Below are 24116 nucleotides of genomic sequence, written 5' to 3'. Positions count from 1 at the left end.
CTTGAGGCTAAGAGCAACTGGACAATACTGAATGAATATGCTTTGCACAGTACTTATTTCAGGGTAAATACCTAATACATAAAAATTCTAAGAATATTTTAAAATATTTGAATCAAGATAATGTGTCAATCTTAATGCCTATTCTTCCACATGTGGAAGAAATGTTTTATTACAATTTTTGACATCTAACTGATCCATTCCACCATCTCTGTCCTAAATTTCTAATGTTTTACTGTATTAATTTCTGAAGAATCACTCAGGTCTACATTCAAATGCAAACATACTCAAAACCTACAAGTAAAATATTATTTATATGAAGTCACCTCCATCCTGTTAGTGCAGATAGTTATAATCTGCACTTGTGGTACATCATTCTGTAGTCACCCAAAAATGACAGGACAATGATTAATGCACCCAAAGTTATATGTGCAAGTTGGCCAACGTTAAGAACATGTGGTCATATCTAGCAGAGATGAGCAGAGGTGGAAACGGGGGACCTTCAAGGCATAGTACTAGGAAAACCTAATATCCCGGTTTATCTGGAACAGTCCTGGATTAAATGTGCTGTGGTAGTATAATTAGTAACAGCATCCCTGTTTACTTTCAAAAGTGTACCAGTTTGAAGGATAAATTGTAATATCATCCAATTTGGCACCCATAATTAACAAGTGGGTTCTACTCATGATTCAAGAATTGGCTAGGTTGGTAAAAAGCTAAAACATAGCTATGGGTCACTAGGGAGCTAGCAAAAATCATAACTGAGACAAAAAAAGGACAGACTGTGAAAATAAAACCACTCTCCTTGTAGGCCATTTTTAAAAGGCCTGCATATGAATCGACATTTAACCTACTGCCTGTGGACATCTGACAGTTAAGTTGTATTTCCTATTATTTATAACTGTATGCCTTAAATTAATTCTGGAAGTTGACCTTCCCTGATAATTACTGAAATTTTTTATTTTGAATCAATAATTAGCATTATATCTTACTACAGTAACCCTAGTAATAGTGAATTCACCCACAGTATTCTCATACTGGGAATTTGAGAGCTACCCATAACCTAAACTAATGGTAAATTAGGTTTACAGGTCATGATGATGTTAGGGTAAATACTGCTTTGGCCAGGCGCAGTGGTTCACACCTGTAATCCCAGCACTTTGGGGGCCAAGGAGGGAGGAACACTTGAGGTCGGGAGTTCAAGACCATCCTAGGCAACATAGTGAGTCTCTACAAAAAAAATAAAATTTAGCCCTGCACCTCATTAGCACACTATATTACTACATAATAGTACCAGCTACTCAGGAAGCTGATGTGGGAGGGTCGCTTTAGCCCAGGAGTTCAGGGTTACCGTGAGCTATGATTGCACCACTACATTCCAGGTGAGTGACAAGGCAAGACTCTGTCTCTAAAAATAATAAAATAAAATAAAATAAGTGTTGCTTTGATAATTTTTTAAAAATATTTAAGAATGTTAAAATAATATTGGTAACTACTTTTTTCCCCTTTACTAGCTTTTCATGAGAATTTTTTCAAATTGGTAGACCATCACAAGTTTATGATCACCATATTAAAATTTAAAAAATAACATACCAAGTATCTCGACTTTCACAGACTTTACTGGGTATATTATGGGCATTTATAAATATGTTGATGGCTACTAAGTAGAAGGAATTTAACATCAGAAAAAATATCAAATACTCAATACTCTAAAAACCTAGGATCCTTTTTAAAACAAGGTCCACAAAGGTAACATAACAAAGCTCAAATAAAATGATATATTTCAAAGAAATGAAATTTATATAACTTAGAATATAAAGGGAAAACAAAAGTGTTTTAAAAATTATTTTAGTAAAAATAAAGTGGAGGTTCCTCTGTTATGTGAATAGTTTTGTCAATTTTTAACTTTCCTCAAATAAGTATAATCTGGAATCTAAAAGCAGGATTTGATAAAAATACACAGAAAAGCCCATTATACTTTGCAGCCAGACCACTTAAAAATCACATTTGACATAAAAAAGAAACACATTACAATGAAAGGATTATACAAAATAAAGTATCTTACAATTCTATGATTATATGAATGTTTAGCAATATGAATTTGCCATGAGAGGCACACAAATGAGTTGTCAAATCTTTAGATAAGAAATTATGAGGAGACTTACATATAGGGTGAGACAGGCTAAACAGCACAATTAGGGATGCTATAAATTATAACCATGAGCACCAGGAAGCCTATCGAAATCAAAATAAGAGTTGACAATAATTTGATTGTAAAGTGATTTGTATGGAATAAAAAGGTAAGATTTTGAACAATTTCATATGTGATTATTTACTCTTAAGTTGTCATACTGGGCTATACTGTGCTTTTCTCTATTTCTAGGACAATAAAACCAGGAAAAATTGGAAAGCAGCCTTAATTTTTCTTTAAAAAAATAATTGCGTAAAAGTATCTCTAAGACCGTAAAAGTTGATAGAACTTTTAAGGTGATAGACTGAGATTCAATTAACATTTTATTGGTATTAAACAAAATCAAATTGAATGAAACAATCATTAAGTACCTAATACAGACAGGCATTGGGACAGATGTTAAGATTGCTTTCAAGAAGTTTTAGATACAGTTATTTCCCTCAAGGAATTTTCAGGATAGCTGGGAGAGAGAAGATACTACCTAATAAACATTAAATAAAACAGGCTTAAGTATTAAAATGCACTGGGAACTAGGGGAAGAGAAAGATCTTGCTATTTGAGGAGTCAAGAAAATCTTTCCAGAGGACGTAGGACCTGAGCCTGCTCTTGAGCACTGTACAGAATTCACAGTGGTGGGGAAAAACAAAACAAAACAGAAGGCATACCTCAGATAGATCAAATTACTCTGATGTATCTCAAGTTAGAGAAACAAAGACAATCAAGGTTCATTAAAAGAGCAATATATTGGCTTCTCTCTGGAAAAGAACAGGGTTTGTGGCAGGGACCGATGGTAGCTATGGTAGGATACATAGGTAACAATCTGTAGGAAAGGCATTAACAAATCTAGATTTTGTGTTTGACATGGTTTGGCTGTATGCCCACCCAAATCTCATAGTGAATTCCGACGTGTTGTGGGAGGGACCAGGTGGGAGATAACTGAATCATGGGGGCAGGTCTTTCTTGTTCTGGTCTCATGATAATGAGTAAGTCTCACGAGATCTGATGGTTTTAAAAATGGGAGGTTTCCTGCACAAGCTCTCTCTTTGCCTGCTGCCATCCACGTAAATAAAATGTGACTTGCTCCTCCTTGCCTTCCACCATGATTGTGAGGCCTTTCCAGCCATGTGGAACTGTAAATCCATTAAACCTCTTTCTTTTGTAAATTGCCCAGTCTCCAGTATGTCTTTATTAGCAGCATGAAAACAAACTAATACAGTATTAGAATGCAGGCCAAAAAATTTATTGAAAACACCCAGCTATAACAATAGCTTAAATATGATAAAAGCTTATTTCTTCGGATATAAGCAATTTGAGGTAACATGGCTTGTACACAACGTTGGGACCCAGAGGCCCTTCTGTCTTGTTGCTCTGCCATATCCGACATATGACCTCTGTCCTATGGTTAGAATGGCATCTTTAGCTTCTGCCATCCTAAGAGTATTGGCAAGAAGGGGCAAGGGAAGCAAGGAAGACATTAAATTTTTTAGTTGCATGATCTGAAAGTAACACATGCTACTTTTGCTTATACCCCATTGAAAAAAACTTAGTGACTCAGCCATATATAGTGACAGAGGAAACTAAGAAATTTAGTCTTCAGCTGAGTGGCCATGTGTACCACTTAGAAAGAACAGAAACTAGAGGAATGAAGGTTGAGATAAAATAGTGTACGATCAACTCAATCCTACAGACTAGTGTGTTACAATGTCCTCTAATGAAAACTATCAAAATCCTTTGCCCTGTTTAACTCTATTTGATATCTCAAAATCAAAAATATTTGTGATTAAAAGTATATGAAAGCAATTTTAGAAAAAAATTTTGATTCTCAAAGTTACATGCTATAAAATGGGCACTGTGTTACCATTATGAACAATGCATCCCATCCCTTTTCTTGATGCAAGTTTTTTTTATTTGATGTTGTGTGAAAGACAGACTGGAAGCTGTTGACTTTCTCTATCAAGGCTATTGCACTGCTTTGCTTTTCCACATTCTTGCTTCAATATCTCATCGCTCAACCCTACCTGATTCATCATAAATTATGATACACTTACCCTATGAACCTTGTGCCACACTGCTTTGAGAATGGCTAGTAACAGAGGCTTTCTAACTGGAAGTAGCAAATAGTGCATCCATTCTACAGGCCCAAGCTCACAATTATGGGAAGACAAAAGTAGCAAGGTTAGAAAAAAGATAAGTGACTCCCATAGACTTCCAGTGGTCTGTAATTTTATGTCCTTTGACTCAACAGGGAAATGGATCAAAGACACAGTGCTAACACCACAGGATCAACTGAAAGAGAAAGAAATAGGTAGAGAATGGAACCTGACTATGCTCATTAGTTGTGATACAGGCAGTTAAAGCCACAGAAGAATCTAACAAGGTAATGCTTGTAAGTTGAAGGAAGAAACCTGTCTAGGTCCTGAGCTGGTATACTGTGCTGACTGAGAGCTTGAAGGCCAGAATCAGTTCCCTGCGCTTGATTCCAGCGGCTGCATTTACTAAGGCTCTTATCATAAGTTACTTGCCAAGCTTCAGCTTCTTTATCTATAACTGTGCTAATATGGTAGCTACCAGCCACAAGTGGCAATTGAGCACATGAAATACAGTTAGACTGAAATGTGTCTTAAGTATAAAATAAACATCAGAATTAAAAGACTTAGTAAAAAAAAGAGGGCAAAATGTGTTATTATCAATTTTATATTGATTACATGTTGAAATGAAAATATTTTGGAAAGCTGAAGTTATGAAATACATTATTAAAAACAATTTCACCTGTTTCTTTTAAAATTTGTAAGTGCCTCTTAGAAAATTTAAAATTATACATGTAGCTCACACTATGTATCTACTAGACAGATCTCCTTCTCTAACTCTGGGAATAACAACAGTACCTACACCTCACAAGATTGCTCAACAGAGCATATAAAACCTTTAGTATATTGTTAGGCATGTAGTAAAGGTCCAAAGAATGCTAATTACCATTCTTTAGCACTTGGAGTTAGAAGGGAAGGGCTAACCTAGGTGCTTTATTCCAGGGTGAGGCTTACTGCAGCATCAGGCAGGAATCAGTCACTGGGGGAGCTGCGGCAGTCCCACAGAAATGCAAGAAGGAGCAGGGGGCAAAAAATTGCAAGCTATATGCCTTAGTTAAGCCAAAAGGGAGGTCCAAAATGTCTTTTTAAATGGTAGTCAAATGCCATCATGAAATTTTATTTGGTCCTATGCTAAAGTAAGTTGTTTAAATTGTCTTCTTAGATAGCCCAAATATATAAAATAATTTAGCACTTGCATGCCAAAATTCTTCTAACTAGAAAAAAAGTAAAATTTCAGACAAGATTTGTGAGGTAATAATATTTTGTTATTTTTATGTGTTATACAATAAATACTATTTGATGAGAATTTTGAAGAAAGAGGTGGAAGGAAGAAGAAAATAATTCTGGGGTTCATCCTTCACTGGAGGACCAACAGGAACTGAGGTCTTATGTAAATTATCTGAATTTCATTGAGGGGCATTAGAAGGATTTCAAGATTGTTTTAAAATGATTCCAATATCTCTAACACAGTACTTGAAAGCAATTTCTAAAGCTAAACTTTTGAAACATGGTCATGTGGGGAAAGACAAAAGAAAATAAAAACTATGTATTCACTTTAAAAATATTAACTAGCTCTTCAAACATTCTAATTTTTACTTCACCTCACTAACTTCACTAGCTGTAGCGTGCCTTCTTTACAGGTTGCATGATGTTGAGGGAATAATTTGATGCTTATAAACATGGGTGTCAATTAGAAACCTGTTTCAAAGCATTAGTGGAGAATATTAGGAGAAATTCCTATTCAAGAATATTTTAATCAATAGTTTATGGCCACCTTCCCTGCCTCATAAGACACTGGGCTCTGGAACCAGACTGCCTGGCCTTGAGTAATATTTTAATGGAAGGGTCATGGCCTTAGAACCAAGAACTCCAGGCTGTGGACAGCCTATGTCTATGACCCTGGGCAAGCTCTGTAAGCCTATGTCTCAATTTTCTCATCTATTACATGGATATCCAAAGAACACCTATCTCCCAGAGTTACTGTTGAGTTCATTCATTGCTTAAAACAGAATCTGAAATATTAGCTCCTATCTAAAAATGGTTTAAATTTCTTTATAGTGTACAAAAGAATAAAGGCATATTTGAGGCCAATCAATATTATATTGTTTTGACACATGATCCTTTAACTTACAATTTCTTCATTTCCCCAACTGAAATGATATTTGCCTAGTGTTTTCTTATTAACATGTTGAAACATACTAAGAAATTGTTATAAAGACAGCCTGAGCTTTCTAGAAACCCTAGAAAGCTTTGACAAAGAGGTATAGAACAAAATATCCCCAAATAGTTTAGGGTTGCCAATGAGAGGGAGAAAAACTCACTGAAAATCCCTGCAACATTTTTCTGATTTAAATGTCAGAAAGCAATCTAAACTTGCATATTATTTGGGAAATGAAAAATCCAAATTATGTACACTTTGTTGGTGGTTCCATGGACGGTTAAAAAGTCAATTACCCAAACATGAAATGAAAATGTATTTACATCCAAATGATTCTCAATCATCAAATATAAAGAAATTATTACTTTGACATGGGACTCTTTAGCAAAGCCCACCCTTGCATATATTTGACTATTTACTTCTAGTTTTCTCATATATAATAGCTCATATTTCCCATTTTTAATTTTTCATTTTCTTCTTTCTAATTGATATACTGATAGCGCAAAATATGTTCATGAAAACAAAATTTATTTTCTTTTGAATTAAAACTCATTTGGAATTTAGAAAAGGTAAGTAGGGAACAGCTGTGGTTAGGAGGAACTATCTGCACACTCTGTCACAGCACAGCCCTCTCAGTCTTTACTTACATCCACAAAAGGGGAACTGCAAGCTATATTATCCAAATTAATGGAGTTTTTACAAGGTGTCTATACTTCTAATCACCAAAAACCATACACTAGAATCAACAGTTGATATAACAGATACGTAACAACAATACCGGTCACAATAGTAACAGTTATAGCAATAACAACAAAAATTTACTACTCACTGGGCATACCTGTGCTGTGGTTGCAGCATTTCACTCTATCTGAGTGACAGGCATGACACTAACACCACTGAACAGATAGAAAGCTGAGATTTAAAGAGGTGAATGTCCTGCTGAGTGGTACAAAGGTAGAAAATGGCAGACACAAAATGCTAATTTAGAGATTCACGATTTTAATGTGGACACCATGCTGGATACGGAGAAAATAAAGTTACTGCTGCACTGTCATTAGGTGATAACACCTCAGGTGACCTGCACAGCAGAGATTAAATCACACTTCCTATTATCACCTCTTCTTATTTCTGTCATTTTTTTTTTTTTTTTTAAGATAAACTGGCTGAACCAGAAGTTTGAAAATAAACTGAGAATTCTAAACAGGCTACAGAGGAGGAAAAAAGTCTGTAAGATGGCTCATTGCCACCACGTCCTTAATAAACTAGGCTAACCAGCCACAAATTATCTTCTAAGGGGCTAAAATCATCTCATGTACTTTTAACATTTCCTCCATTCAGAGTCTCAAGTGGAATGGATATTTTATATCAATAATGCAGGCAATTTAATGTCTAGCTTTCACCTACCTTTGATATATATTTAATAAATATTACCAGCTTATCTCATGAAGAAGGCAAAGCAGTAGTTGAGATTAAGCTAAGGTCCACCTTTGAAGGAGTTGGCCTTTAATGTTTAAAACATAAGAAAGAGAATTTCAAATGAATAATTTCTGTTTCATGCTTGATTATCTGAGAATCTCTTATTCGCCACATGGTATCCAAATATCCACTCAAACTTTACCTTTTAAAATTAAATGAAAAATATGTAACTAGGATTTTAAAGAGGATAATGAATATCTACAAATGTCTGTGAGCAAAGCTGAGTTCTGAAACTTGCAGCCTGATTATAATGCGTTGTAAGAAAGAATCAGATTATGCTTATTAACAAAGACCAAAGCAAACATGCATATTACTTGGAGAAAACAGAAAGGGAAACACAAACGATCTTTTGTTTGAAATGAAAACAAATGTCTGCAGGTCATTTCAAAAATATTACTCATAAGCAATATAGGATGTATGATTCTGAGAGCAATTAAAAGAACTAGGTGTATCAAATGCATACAACCAGATGGCATCTTAAATTAGATAGCACATTCAGAGATCGTGAGAAGTTAATAACTGCATTTCTGGGAATCAGGTTCGTTAATTCCAAGTATACCTTTTCATATTAAAATGTCTGACACAAATCATAAAATCCAGAGAAAACTAACAATAATACTATCTTGAATATGACAAAAGTATATGAATCTGAAAAGAAAGGCAGTGAAATAAAATGGTGATCTTGACATCTATTTATATGAAGATAAATAAGTCATTACAAATGGACCCATAAGAGCAAAAGAAAACTTGGTTAATCATTTGAGGCTTCCCTTATTTCTATCTAAAATTTTTCTTCCTACTACTCTTCATATTAAAATACAATGTTGTTTGATAAAAATTTCTGAAAAACACTTGATTATCTCATGGATAAGATTTTTTTTCTATCATTGTATAATCAGTATAATCCTACTTTTTCAAAATACATTTTGCTATAAATATTATTTTCATATGATGAAAGCAATCTAAAAATGAAACTTCTTAAGAGTTTGTTATCTCTTTTAGATATGGATTTACATATACGTATATAGTTTGCTACGTAAATCTTTTAGGGTTTAATATGAGGAAAAGAACATTGGGCTCTTTTGAAGGCTTTTCCCTACCTCCTCAACAGACTGACTTAGGTATCAAACCATTCCACAGACTTTCATGTTACTTCATAAGGCAATGCTCAATGATGCTGCTGGCAAGGCAGACAAAATACAGGAGAAGAATAAGCTATCTGACCTCCAGGTCCAACACAAAGCCAGGACTGAACTGCCTGAAGGCCTCTTCTCAGGTAATATATTTTCCATTAGCAAGGTGTGGACCTAAAAACATTTAGTTTATATTTTTAATAATATTACACTTCATATACCAACACAGTAACTTTACAAAATAGTAAACTAGCTGCATGAAAAATTTATATTCTTTTTCTTTTATAAATCCACTAAACCAGATTCTTCTGTAAGAAACAACTTCCAGACAGACTTGTGAATTCGTCAAGTATCTCATGTATCTGTGTCCAAAACACTCCACTAAGAAGACAAAAATCAATAAAGTCAACAAACTCGGTAAACAGGACAGACTAAAAAGATAACTGCTATGTAAATGGTTACACTAACACAAAGAAACACACACATATATAAACACACACTCTAGAGGTTTTCGTATATTTCCATTATATTATTATCGTAATTTACTACGTACAAATCAGCCGTGCAGTTATACTAAAATTATTTTTAAATAGAATAATATCCACAAAACCATAATGCATGTTTATGTCCTCAGATGTTCAACATTTAGTAGGATAACAGTATGAAACAAAAATATTATTCAGGACAATAAAGTTAATGTCATGTTACATATGGTTACTTCCAGGTTTAATGATTTCATAAACCTGTAAAATTAACCTCCACCCCCAAATAAAACAGAAATAGACATAGTTGAACTGCTTGGGATTTAATCCCAATTCTGGCACTTTCTAGCTGGGTAACCATAGTAAGATGGACAATTTCACTGAGCTTTAGTTCCCTCATTTGTAGAATGGAACTGATAACAGTACTTTTTTCACAGGGTTGTGTGAACACTAAGAGTTAAAAAGTACAGTGTTTATGATAGTGAGCAGCAAAAAAAAAAAAAAAAAAAACCCACAAGAACCTAACAAATGTTAGCTTTAAAACAAAAACAACTCAGTTTATCCCCCCAAAAACTATAAAAAATTATGATCTACTGTCACCATAGTGTCGTACACAAAAAGAAAGCATTTTTGCTAAAATGAAAATAAAATTTTCACTCTGGATCAGTGAAAACTTTGTCATGGATCAGAACCAGTCAGTGACTGGTATTTCAGACTGTTCATTATGGTCCATACATGTCACTGACTCAGAAAGAGAATAAAATCAATGAAGTCTGAAATTATTAGGAACACTTGAATGAGAAGTTGGAATTTGGGTAAGATTGGAAACATGAGTATAAAAATGAGTATAACATAGATGAGATTGAAAACATGAGTATTACCTGGGTAGACCAAGGAAAACATCTACAATTTTTTCCTTAAGGTACCTAAGAAAATATTCCTTCCTTATCTGGAGGCATTTCAGTATTACCTGAAACACCACTTCTCTTAAAGCCATGATAGAATTGATTTTAATATATTTTAGCCTTCTCCAAAAGAATTAGAGCATTATTACTGCCAGTGATTGTTTTCAAATTTTAAGAATAATAATTTTGGGGATGTTTACCTTTCTGTGAAAACAACAGGCATTGCCCTATCAAAGGTGCTTAAATATGTCATTATTTGTGAAAAGTACCAATTCATGAGAACATAAAGGGATGTTAAAAGGGATACGTATACTGTGTCTTAAAGTAAAATAGTTGTTCATGTAACTATGACGTAATTGTAATGACTGTCAAATGTTTCCCATAGATAGCGCTACATGTTTATTGATGTTAATAGAGTATTACTTTTTTTTATGGTTCAGCTATTCTTAATAGAATACTGTATTCATTACCACTCAGCTCACTGATACCTGATTTTGAGCCCCTGGCTTACATTTTTTGTTTGATACACTGTCCTAGTAGCAACTTTCTATAGTAAACTCCCCAAGAGATTGTAAAGAAAAGAATTACAAATGTTTTTTTCTGGGAAAAACTACATACATAAACTCTATGTCCCAAATATGCCAAGCATTCTGTTTCATCCTGCCTGCTTGTATTATAGAAACACACTTTTATTTAAAATATAATAAATTATAATCAACAGTCAAAATAATTTATTTCTTCTACTTCTTGAGGACCCTTCGCATCAGTATTCTTTGTATGTTTTCTTCAGTAATAAGCAGGAAAACATTCTAGTCACGGGATCGAAAGCCCAAGACTTTAACCCTACAATGCAGAAGTAGAACAGTGTAGTATAATAGCTAAGCATAGGATATGTAGATAAATGCCTGTTTAAAGCAAGGTCTTCAGCTTACCCGCTATGAGACTTCAGTCTATGTTCTTAAACCAATGAATCCCACAGTGTGGTCCCAGATCAAGAGCATCATCATTATCTGGGAACCCAGATACTCAAATTCTCAGGCCCTACTCCAGACCTACTAAATCAGAAACTCTGGAGGCAGAACTCAGCAATCTGTAGTTTGTGAAGCCCTACAGGTGATTCTGATCTATGGTCAAGTTTGGAAACACTGACTCCACCTGTGAGTCTCCCTTTTCACATTTGTGAAAAGGGTTTCCAAGAACAACCTGGCAAGACCAGAGGTGAACAGATCAAAGGACTTTGGCTCTCATGCAGTCACCTTTTATAATATAATCACTTTTTTAACCAAGGGCTGAAATTAAGGAGTATGTGGACATCAAAATGATGTGTGGCTGCCACAGGCTGGGACTGAAAAGTGCTGACTTGCCAGCAGTGGGCCGGGTACCAAAATAGGTCTCTGGCTGCAGGACAGGCCCTAAAGATTTGGGCACTAAAATCACAAGTGGGCAAAATGCCCCAGACGAAATATTTTTTATCTCTATATAAACTAAGGCCACATTGCTTTGCAGTGACAAATGACACTATGAGGAGAATAAACACTGATCTTTTAGGTCCCAGAAGACACCAGATTCCTATCCCTGCTTAACTCTCCTCAGAGTGCAGGCAAGGGGAATTCTCCTAATTGACGTCAGCTGCTGTAAGGGAAGGACTGCCATGACCTTAAACTTGGCCACCAGTCCACTCTCACATCCAGGAACAAAGCCAGAGGGTTCTCCTGGCAACTGCCTGACATGCTAAATGGCAGGCCCAGGCACTGAGGGAATCCTTTGCTGCCCCAGGGACGAATCCCCCACTGCAGGAAACAGACAAACCAGAGAGATTAGCAGTTTGCCCAGCTGATGCTGGCCTATCCCCTCTGCCCAGAGAGCAGAACATGAGTTCTAAATCATTCTATTCAAAAACCTAAGCTCCCGGTCTGCTTTTGCATTACAAATGAGTGGAATGTTCTCTGCTAAGTGAAAGGGAAAACAGGAAAATATGAGAACTTCAGGGAGAAATGTAAATTGGATCCCTGCACAAATCATCTTACTGTTTTCAAGAAGACTTTAAGAGATATTAACGTTTTAAATACAAACTAATCAGATGTTTTAAAATCAACTTGAACACTCATTTTATAAAAGGTCTTGTAATCAAAATAGGATTAAATCCCCCTACCCTGCCATGGCTCCCTTGAACAAGTATGAAAGTTTCCTAATCACCCCCCTCTTAAGAATTCCTCCCCACCTCTTCCTACTCATCTCATCCAGGACACTATTCCAGCCACAAACATGATTATGTAACTCTCCTGCTCAAAGATCCCCTCAACCCCCATTCCCCATAGAATGGTATCAGAGTAAGTGCTGGCTATAGAGATTAATATTTAACCCTGGCCTTCCAGCCTCAGTCTCACCCTCCCATCTCCACCCCACCTCGCATACCCTTCTGAAACCCCGCCTTCTCACAGCAAACCTCAAAGAACACGAATAGCCACTTTACAAAAAATACCAGTGGCTTCCATGTGCTGTTATCTCTGCTCACATCATCCTTCCCCATCTTTTTCACATCATACAGTTTTACTTATCATACATGATACAATTCAAATATCATGTAATCTGTCAATACTTTCTTGGCTTTCTGCATTCCTTTTGCTGAGCTCTCACACCAGTTTTTAGGTACCTCCATTACAGTTCTTAAAAAACTTATAGTAATTATCTCTTTATGTGTCTGACTCCCTTACCTAGACCTTGGATATTCTATGTCTCATATGTTTTACCATCCATAGCCATGACTTTGAATAAGTTTTCAATGCATATTCACAACAGGTAGGACCCCAGCTACTTAACAGTTTCTTTTACTCAAAGATGAAATGTAATAATCAATGAGCACTGTCAAGGAAATAGTCATTTAGAAGATGGGAACACATTTTGGTTTTAAATTAGCTATAGCCACTTGGATACTTCCTAATTTGCTTGAATACACCTAGGTTATATCCTTTAATTTAGTCAACAATTTAATGTACTTACGCTTGGTTAGGTATCTGTTTCCATTTTTTCCTGTTATATTCTGAGCCCTTGGAGGGCAAAGACCAGGTCTTATTCACATGTATATGATATATACCACCTGTACCAGGTAAATGTATAATAAACATTTCATTAAATTGGATTACCAAAATGTGTTGCCTCACTGATTTGGAGCCACAGTTTTTCAACGTTCCATTTGTGTGTTTGCAAGAACACAAAGATAAGTTCAACTACATTTTTTGGAAAAAAAAAGTCAAAGAGGAAAAATACTTTTCTTTATAAAATGTCTGCAACACAGAAATAGTCTTCAAATAAAAAATCTGAAACAGCTACCAGTCTAGTCAGCAATGTTAGCTGAGAAAAAAATAACAGAACTGACCTCATGGCTCCCTTGTTTGGATAAACTTCATCTCTACTCCTACGAAGATGGTTTGCTCACCTATCTAAATCCACACACTAAATCTGCTTTGTGAGGGCAAGTCCACACTCCTTTACTCCCTCTCCAGACGGACAGATGCAGGGAGTCAGAGGACTAGGCAGCTTCCTGGTCCTTCTGACTTCTCCAAAATAAAACATAATGAATTTTCAGGGGAAAAAAATCCTAAATGAACCCAAACCTTTCATTGCCTTATGAACACTTGAAGAGAAAGTCTTTGTTCATTTTAACTTTAAAGAAATGCTAAAGGAATGAAGGAATATCTAGATTTCCAATAACTAGGATATTAATTCCTCAGTTTTTCTTAAATGGGGGCAAACCATGGCAAATGTTAGTACAACTCTTCTCTAAACATCTGAGAGTGAAACATTTTTATTAATAAAAAGTAGGAGGGAAGGACTAGAGGAAAATATGGTAGTGGCTTTTTAATTATAAAATATTGATCACTTCTTTTGAGAGTTTACATATCTACTACACTTAATTCTGAATTCCACAAAAGAAGTTATCAGTCAGTAACTTACAGAGTAAGTCTCTGGCTTGACTTACTCACCACTGTTCCAAAATTGGGTTAATGCTCCTTGAGCCAATTCCTCCTCTACCTGACCCTAAACATAGTTAATATTTCTGAATTACAAATAAGAAAAAATAGCACTGCCAGACAAAAATAAAATGTAAATAATGTCTATCTCTCTAGAATGGGAATCATTCAAGATATTTTGATAAAGAAAGGTGTAGTCTGACACTCAAAAGAGCTTCTTTCTTAACAGTCAAATTCAAATATTCATTTGAAGACCAATAATTTTAAAAGAAATTAGCAATCACTAGTATATATGAAATGCTTTTAGATACCCCCTTTATATCAAAAAGAACACTATTCTATGTCTAAATCAGAATAATATTTAAGAGGAAAATATTTTTAGCTTCTTCAAAAATGAAAACCTGCAAATTAAGCAAACTCCATAAAGAGTAGATCCAAAGTCTCTGGTATTAGAAGCTGTATACTATACAATTTTTTTTTTCTTTTTTTGAGACGGAGTCTCACTCTGTCACCCAGGCTGGAGTGCAGTGGCACAATCTCAGCTCACTGCAACCTCTGCCTTCCAGGTTCAAGAGATTCTCCTGCCTCAGCCATCAGAGTAGCTGGGATTAGAAGTGCCCACCAGCACACCCAGCTAATTTTTGTATTTTTAGTAGAGATGGAATTTTACTATGTTGGCCAGGCTGGTCTCGAACTCCTGACCTCAAGTAATCCACCCACCTCGGCCTCCCAAAGTGCTGGGATTATAAGAGTAAGCCACTGAGTCCAGCCCATACAAAATTTTTTTGACAATATTTAATTTTTATGGTCTAAGAGAAGCATACTTACACAAAATATGTATCTGACCATAAGAAGTAACAAAACCAAAACATGAAAAAAAAAAAAATAATGGCTGGGAGTGGTGGCTTATGCCTGTAATCCCAGCACTTTGGGAGGCTGAGGCAGGCAGATCACCTGAGGTTAGGAGTTCAAGACCAGCCTGGCCAATGCGGTGAAACACCATCTCTACAAATATAGAAAAATTAGCCAGGCATGATGGCACCTATAATCCCAGCTACTTGGGAGGCGGAGGCAGGAGAACTGCTTGAACCCAGGAGGTGGAGGTTGCAGTGAGCCAAGATCGCATCATTGCTCTCCAGCCTGGTGACAAGAGTGAAACTTCATCTCAAAAAAAAAAAAAAAAAAAAAAAAAAGAAAAAAGATATTTTGTAGGGACAAAACGCTATGGGCAAAAGAGAAAAAAAATGTGTCCTTCTTCCGAAAGTTTAGTGCTTCTCAAACTTTAATGTGCATCAGAATCACACCGAGGGCTGGATAAGACACAGATTGTTGGGTCTCACCCCAGGTAATGTGATTCAGTAGGCTGGAGTGGGGCCTGAGAATGCATATTTTAACAAGTTTCAAATGGTGATGATGATGACGCTATCAGTCTGGGGATCACACTTTGAAAACCACCGTTTTAACTTATACCCTTTCTCAACCATTGTAGAAGTCTCGGGATACTTTGTCTAATCTTTCCCAATGAATATCCTGTGTGCCATTTAGTATTTCTACTTACAAATAATATCACTTCTTAAAGTATCACTTCAGAAATCATCATCATCTCTAAGTTGCATTCCACTTTTTAGAGCATTGCAATCTTACAGATATTTAACACATGAAAATATGTGTATATATGTATAATATACTTACTCCTCTAATATATAGATTCAACAGTAAAAGATTATGATGAGTAAGGTATTTGAAGACTCACTGGTAACTAGGACTTTTGATTTCATGCTATAAACAACAAAATATGTATGCAAGTGGGCAGTCTCCCTCCTCAGGACTTACCTGTGACTGGCGCATCAATATCCAGCAAATTTTTTTCCTGTCGAAGAATTGATGCACCCTCTGTTATTATTCTCAATGCAACACTCTCTTCCAGCCTTCCCTCCTTCATAAGATGTGCCTTTAAGATATCCACACGAGGTTTTCCATCATTATCAAACACTTCTTTTGCTGTAAGCCGGTGACTTGGAGGAAATGGAACAGCTGGAAGAAAAAAGGTCTAATTATTACATTAGCCAAAACTCAACAACAAACAATTCAATAATAACCACCAAATATCCATCCTCATCACAAACCAACTAAGATACTATTTTTAGGGTGGCTGAATTAAAATATGATCAAGGGCTATCTATCAAAAATTAAGAACTGCATCCTTCTTTTGATTCTAGATATAATGTGACTGCTTAAACAAAACTGATAGTTCTTGTTCATCCAGTACTATCTCTTGCATCTATAATATCCTGATTAAGTTAAAAAGTAAAGGAATGAAAAGCAGTTTTCAGTTCAACAATATCAACTCTGTGAAAGAAAATAGTTCCTATACATCCAACCATAACCAATTTGTGCAAAGATGGGTCTCCACTAGAAAACAGGCTCCTCTACTGGGATTAGAGGAGTTGGAAAAGGTCCACCCAACCAGATTTGCTGCTCTAACTAGAGTCACATCTGAGATAACTAATCTACTCACTGTATAAGAAAACAGTAGGAATCTGAAAGCAAAAAGGCAAAAGTGCACTGACTACTGATAAGGAAATCAGGATTTGCAGGTGAGTGTGTATGCTCTCACTGAAGGGACCTCCTTAAAAGTGAAAGGTCAGGATGTCAGGGATGAAACACAGGTATTTTTAAAAATGACACAATGACAAAGTCCAATTATTGCTCAGGCTTGGAAGCAATCATTCTTTCTTCCACTCACCTGCATCTTCTTAACAGCAAGAAGCTCTCTTGTAACTAATGCTTTCCTCTACATTTGTGAGTACATTCATTCACTCATTCCGCCAGAGGACATTCACTAAACTCCTCTAGCTTGCCCTGCATCCAAAGGTCTATGGTCAGAGATGGTACCACAAAGGTTAAGTTTGCAACAAATGGCCAATAAGCCATTTAAAAACTCATTATTTCTCTGTTTCAGATGATGGTTCATTCACTGGACAACTCATCCCCGCCAGATACTAAAAGTATCTCAAAGAAGCAAGACTTACAGGAGACCTATGCTAAAAAATTTTGTGTAATCTAATGGCATAGATTTGTAATCCTGAGTGAAATTATAACTAAGAGAAAAGAAAAACTGGGAAATGAACCTGTACAGATGGATGCAAGCATGATTTTCTGGACAATCCAGCCACATCTATTTCACTATGCTGTCATATTGAAGCAGTCTTGGCAGATTCGGTGGCTGAGCAGGAGGCTTTTGTGGTCAGACAAACCTGGGTGCGAACCTTGCACTCTGCACAGTCACCAGCTTATGACCTCGAGCAAGTTAAATAACCTTCTTTGGCTCCAGTTACCTCACCTGTGAAGGGAGGATTACATCTATCTGAGGATTGTTATACTAACTAGAGTAAATAGTAACAGTAGTAGCTAATATTTATAGAGTATTTATTTTATGCCAGGCATCGTTTAGGTAATAAAATCAGAAACAACAATAAAACTGTAAGATGAGTAAGGCATACATACATGTGTTTATATATAAACTTATTTAGCCCCCATAACATTACTGTGCAGGAGAAACCTGAGGCTCAAAAATATTAAGCACCTTGCCCAAGATAATTATCTAGTGATTTATGTGTATAACTCAGTGAGTTTAAACTCCAGCAGTCTGATGCCAGAATACCTGTAACGAATAAACTACATTACTTCCCAGAAAGTACTCGATAGTACTAAGTAAAAATGATTAATAAATCACTTCTTAGAATTGAAATTCTAATACTGAGAGATATTTATTTCTCACAAATACTCCTTTTATTTTCCAAAAGTTATTTTGAGTAGCTTATAATACAATAGATAAATACAAAAACAAAAGACAAAATGTATAATGCCAAAGAATAGTAAATAATAAAATAAATCTGAAGATTAAACAAGGAGGAGAGAAAAAGAGGAAATTAGGTCATTAAATCTGAGGCATTTGGGGGTTATTCTATTTTTTTTTTCTCTGCCCTCCCTGCTTTTTCTCGCTTGACTTGATAGAGTATGCTTGTTAGGAAAACATGTAGATGTTTTTCAACAGCCACATTTCTTTATGCAGGTCTTTATGTGTGTTTTGAGATTAGAAAATATCTTACTGGCAACTCCTCAAAATTCCCCAGGCTGTAGACCATGAGTCAAGATATGGGCTGGGGGCTAGAAAGGGGTAAATTTCAAAAGGATGCCTGTGGTAAGGGCAAGAGCTGAATTTTTAAAAAATGATTTTCCAAGGTGTTTTAGGCAACAGTGAAGGTATAAGTGGCTCTGCGTAACTGTCAGGCAAGAATTCACAGGAGCGCAGAAGGGAAGGAGGCTAATATATTGTCAGACAGATAAAAGCAGTGGGTCTTTGCCACACCTGCACTTGCTGGCCTGATTAAACTTAAGATAGATCACAGAATTAAATCTGAAAGTGCCAAAGCATTTACGAAGGTGAGAGGCAACAGGAGAGCACCCCAGGGAGTGCCTCACCTTCATGAATTAGTCTTTCTCCAAATCCTTAGACTCTGTCCAAGGCCAAGATCACTGCAATAACAGATGCTCCACCCTCCACTGCAGATCTTTTACCTTCCAGTAATTGCTAATCCTAAGGTAACTGGCTAAGGTAAAGACACCTGCTCTGAGATATTGGAGCTGGTTCCAAATAAACAGGGGGGAGAAAGGAAAGGAAAAAGGCCAATCAGAGAGCTCTATTTCCAATTGGATGGAAGGGATCCTGATGAGATGGGGCCCTTTACCAGTTAAACAGATGGCAAAGCCTGCAGGGAACCAAGATGAGCAGTAATGATGCCAAAGACTGAACACAGAGATGCCGCCAGCCAGTGAAAAGTTTTCTAGGACAAAAAATAAGACTGGGCTAGTATTTGTGTATTTGTGCACCTTCTGGCTTCATAAAAAACATACCAGCCTTACAAAGGTCACATTTATTTGCTTTCTCTATTTACCTAGAATCCTACATGAAGACCTGTGCCAAATATTGAGCAAAAACTATTTAGACCAAAGAATCCAATCAGCTTGGAAAACATTTAATTAATTCATTGTGAAAGTTGCTATGCTTAATATAACAAAATTGGATTTCCCCTTCCTTCCTTTGCTTTGAGTCTTACAAGTTGCTTTCATTGATACATGAGGAGGCCAGGACTAGAGAAATTACGTTTGTGCACATTAGTAAAAATTCAGAAACAGCTGTTGATATTTAGGCTGGCCCTTTCCAAAACAATTTTTTTTGTAACTGCCTGTAAGCACAGAATATAGTGCTAAGACTTCTTAGAAGCATCCTAAAAATAGATAGAAACCTTCTCAGCTTTCTCTACTTCACAATTCCCACTCAATGCCACTTTTTTTCCTCAAATTAATAAAACAGCAAAGTAGATAAAATCTGGGACATGTAAGTCCTTGACTGACTCCTAACAGAAAACATCACAGAAGGCTTTAAAGGCAAACAACATATTGAGCTAGGATTATGTTCTCATGTCATTGACTGTGGAAATCTGGAGAGACTGATTTTCGAGGGTCAGTGACATGCAATTGTTTCTTTTTCTATCTGCTGTTTCCAGCAGAGTGTTTATCTATCTGATACGGAGAAAGGTTACTAGTCTACCTATGAACCAAACGCATATGCATCCCATATTAGCATCTATATCACTATTATTAAGGCTGTTGTCAGTTATACATTTACCAGAGAGAAACACATTTCAAGTCACAAAAACTCTGCAGCCAGAGTAATCCTAGCCCTCAGTCTGGCTGATTATGGAAACCACATCTCAGAAAGATCCAGGGATCACTTTCTGAGTTTGAGGGTAGGTTAATTTTAGACTACAAATATGTGTTCGGTAACATAAGTGATCCGTTATCACTCTGGGATAGTTCCAGGTATCTGGGATTTCTGCTTCTCAAATCTGAGTCACTTAAGCCACTACTGAAGGGATTCCACTATTTAATAGGAAACATCTGAGGGTCATTGTCATGGTGACACCTTGACTGGAAGATGGTCAGTGAAAATACTAGTGGGATATGTAACTTTTTAAAATACTGTATCAAGCCTTCTAAATCCAGTCAATTTGCAAAGACATTGCATCTTTCATGATTGATTCACTGGTGTGGAGCCTGTTTGAGGGAAAGAATTCAAATGTTTGGCATTTTGTATGACTTGACTTATGGTATCAATCAGTAAATCTCAATCTGGACTTCACATTCATGTAACCTGGGATGTATAAAAATATGCCAATGCATATTTTTAAGTATCAGGAACAGGCTATCTACTGCCTCACCTCTTCCTGGAGTAGTCCTATAAATACTGACTCAAGAGAATATTTAGCCTAGTTATCTTTTGAGCCTGTATTTTCCTCCCCCCTCAAACAAAATTATGCCAGGAAACATAAGTATATCCAAAGGAGAAAGGGATTAAAGCAGTGTGCCTCCTTTCTCCTCGATAATGGCTGCTAAGGAGTGCTTACACAATCCTGGTGCTTTCTGGAGCAAAACTAGAAAACTCCCAATCAAGACTGACCCCCCTCATACTAAATAAAAGGAAAGTGAAGTCCACAGAGAGGATGAGTGAATCATCCAACGTCAAAGGATTAGTCACTAAGCTAGCCAAACTAACACTAAGGTCTTCTGATTTCAATTCCAGCACTTTACCCTCTATATTTACAAAATATTGTACTGACTAGTCACATATGGCTGTTGACTACTCAAAAAATAGCTACTCCAAACTGAGATATGCTTCAAATCCACATTAAGCACTGTATTTAGAAGACTTGATACAGTATTTTAAAAAGTTAAATATAACATTCATATTTTAATATTGATTTTATGTTGAAATAATAATATTTAGAACATATTGGGCTAAATAAAATCTTACTAAAATTATTTCCAACTATTTCTTTTTACTTTTAAAAAATATGTCTACTAGAACATTTAAAATTGCATATCTAGCTTCCTTTTACTGGACAGTGGTATTCTAGATCCTGCATCCTTCTAAGTAAATGAGAACAAGGTGAATGGAAATTAAATGTCTTAGCCTTTCTTCTTTCCCAACTTTGGTTTAATTTCTACAAAACCTCAACCTATTTCAAAACTGGTTGCACGCTGAGAATTGCTTTTTTAAAAGATGACGCGCACGCCCTATGCCTAGAGATTCTGATTTAACTGGTTTAGGGTAGGGCCAGAGCATTGGCCTATTTTTGCCTAATCCCAGGTTACACAAATATGAAGTCCAGATTGAGATCCACTGATCCATACCATAAGTAAAGGCATACAAAATGCTGGGCACTTTAATTTTCCCTCGTAACAAGCTCCACACCAGTCAATCAACCACAACAGATGCAATGTCTTTGCAAGTCCAGACACATTTATTTCATCCCTTTCTGTAATCAGGACATGTACAGGAACAGCTCTTGTCCCATATTTCATGTGGCTACTGTCTGAACAAGGACTGTCAAAGATACTTATGTCAGCACATGTTAAGAGAACAGCTTAAGCATATCACATGTCAGACACAGCTTAAAACACTTTCTGGCCTGACCTCCTTAGATCGGAACACCATCTATTCCCTTGTGGACATTTGTGTATGTCACAGTCCACTGTGCTAATCAAACTATATCAATTAATCAATCAATCAGCAGCACCTATTAGGCACCAACTATGCACTGTATCCCAGGCTAGGCAGTGAGACGAGCAGGAAGAAATGGGCCACAGACAACAAATATAAGCCAACCCAAGCTCTGAAGAGCTTACCAGGTGGTATAATTATTAGTTCTTGCTTGAGATAGTTGGCAAAGTGTTAAACTGCAAAACTAAAGAACAAGTTTAAAGATGATGAGAAAAAAAATGTAAGTAGTAAGAAAAAATTGTGTCTCTCTATCCTAAGGTTATGTCTGAATTCTTAGAAACTCTTTGATCCAGTTGCACATTTCTCTTGTTTAAAGTATATAATAAATACTTAATTTTCCAGATGACTCCAGGAGATGAAGTTCTGTTTTTAACTTATGAAAAGTAGAATATGTCTATTGTAAAATATATACCAGTTGAAATATAAAAAGTAGCTCCATCACCAAAATATGTGAAATCTGATTCTACTTCTGAACAAAGAGTAAAGAGATATGTAAGTACTAAGGAGTTTTCACTGAATTTTATTTGGGTTCTAATATTGAGCAATTAGGTTTAACTTATATTCTCCTGGATTAAAAAAAAGTATATCAGTATGGGGGATATGTGTTTATTTATGCACAGAATGGATATTCTTGATGCAAAGATATACAAAACATGCTGTCTGGGAGACAGAGCTAAAAATTAACCACAGAGAGCCCCTAAGAAGAACTGTAAGAACATATTTATTAGGGTTCTACTTACGCTACTCCTACAGACACTCATCACTTGCGTGTTTGAAAGTCTTTCGCTTTTATTATAGATATTAATTATCTTCAAATAAAAATACATACGGCCATCTCAAGTGTGGTTAAATATTAGACTTGTAAACAGAAACATCCAGTCTCAATTAAAATTTTTAAAAATGATTTTTTCAAAGATCTATAAATAAAAACACAACTTATTAATTTACTGTTTTTTTTTCCTGCTGCTATGATGACTTCTTCTATCCTTGTCAGAAACTTCCTTACTCACCTCCTCTAAATACTACTATACCAGTCCTGAGCCTTCATATGTATTCAATTGTTAGATACAGTATGTGTCTTGATCATTTTACTAGCAGATTGAATACCTCATTTGAATGCTCACTGAATGTTCACATGAAAATATAGCAAAATAGTATCTTATGTAACATACCAACGTGTTAATCAAAGGGCATTAAGGTACTCAAAGCACTTATTGAAATAAGCATTCTTCTTTTTTCTCAGGCTTACAGAATATATATTATACCCAGGACTTTTTGAGATTAAATCTGAAATGTGCTACAAGCAATTATTTAATAAAGATCAGACTAATTAAATGAATTATTCCTCAGCCGGGTGCAGTGGCTCACGCTGGTAATCCCAACACTTTGGGAAGCCAAGGTGGGCGGATCACAAGGTCAAGAGATAGAGACCATCCTGGCCAACATGGTAAAACCCTGTCTCTACTGAAAATACAAAAATTAGCTGGGTGTGGTGGCACGTGCCTGTAGTCCCAGCTACTCAGGAGGCTGAGGCAGGAGAACCACCTGAACCTGGGAGGCGGAGGTTGCAGTGAGCCGAGATCACACCACAGCACTCCAGCCTGGGCGACAGAGCAAGACTCCATCTCAAAAAAACAAACAAACAAACAAACAAACAAAATTATTCTTCAACTATAAGGGATTAATAATTAATTAGAGAAAATAAGTACCTGAGCAGTACAGAGCTTCTTTTATTATCTGAATTTCAAAATAGTTTTTAAATGTTTATGTATATATATTTAAATATACTTATTTATGTATATCTATTCTTTATCCTTCCCATGTACAGATTTTCTCATGCTCCTTCCACCACATATTCTTGAGTCTAAGGATTCAAGGACACAGAAATGAGTGGCAGTCCACAACTTCCTCCACATGCAGTCTTGAGAAGTTCTATCACAAAACTACTTTAATTTTTGATATTTTGGTTACTTCATTACAATTGCAAATGGTTTATATAATGAATTATGTAATAATGATTCAACATTGAAGATTATTTGACAAAAGTTATTTTAATGGTTTCAAAATATTTCAGCATTATTGATAAGTT

The 24116-nt window shown here is 36.0% G+C and overlaps 1 protein-coding gene across 5 annotated transcripts in view; it reads right to left on the bottom strand.

Moving 5' to 3' along the window:
• Positions 1 to 24116, bottom strand: part of PPP3CA (protein phosphatase 3 catalytic subunit alpha) — a 335211-nt gene that overhangs the window by 160033 nt on the left and 151062 nt on the right. For all 5 annotated transcript variants that reach the window (XM_055296907.2, XM_055296904.2, XM_055296905.2 and 2 more), the window contains exon 2: positions 16234 to 16434. In XM_055296907.2, coding sequence (XP_055152882.1) covers positions 16234 to 16342 — 109 coding nt within the window. In that variant the 5' untranslated portion in view covers positions 16343 to 16434. The remainder of the gene's footprint in view (positions 1 to 16233; positions 16435 to 24116) is intronic.

This window comes from Symphalangus syndactylus, chromosome 10 (assembly GCF_028878055.3).
Source record: "Symphalangus syndactylus isolate Jambi chromosome 10, NHGRI_mSymSyn1-v2.1_pri, whole genome shotgun sequence".
In the NCBI taxonomy this organism is placed as follows: Eukaryota; Metazoa; Chordata; class Mammalia; order Primates; family Hylobatidae; genus Symphalangus; species Symphalangus syndactylus.
This window is presented reverse-complemented; position numbering and strand designations above follow the sequence as displayed.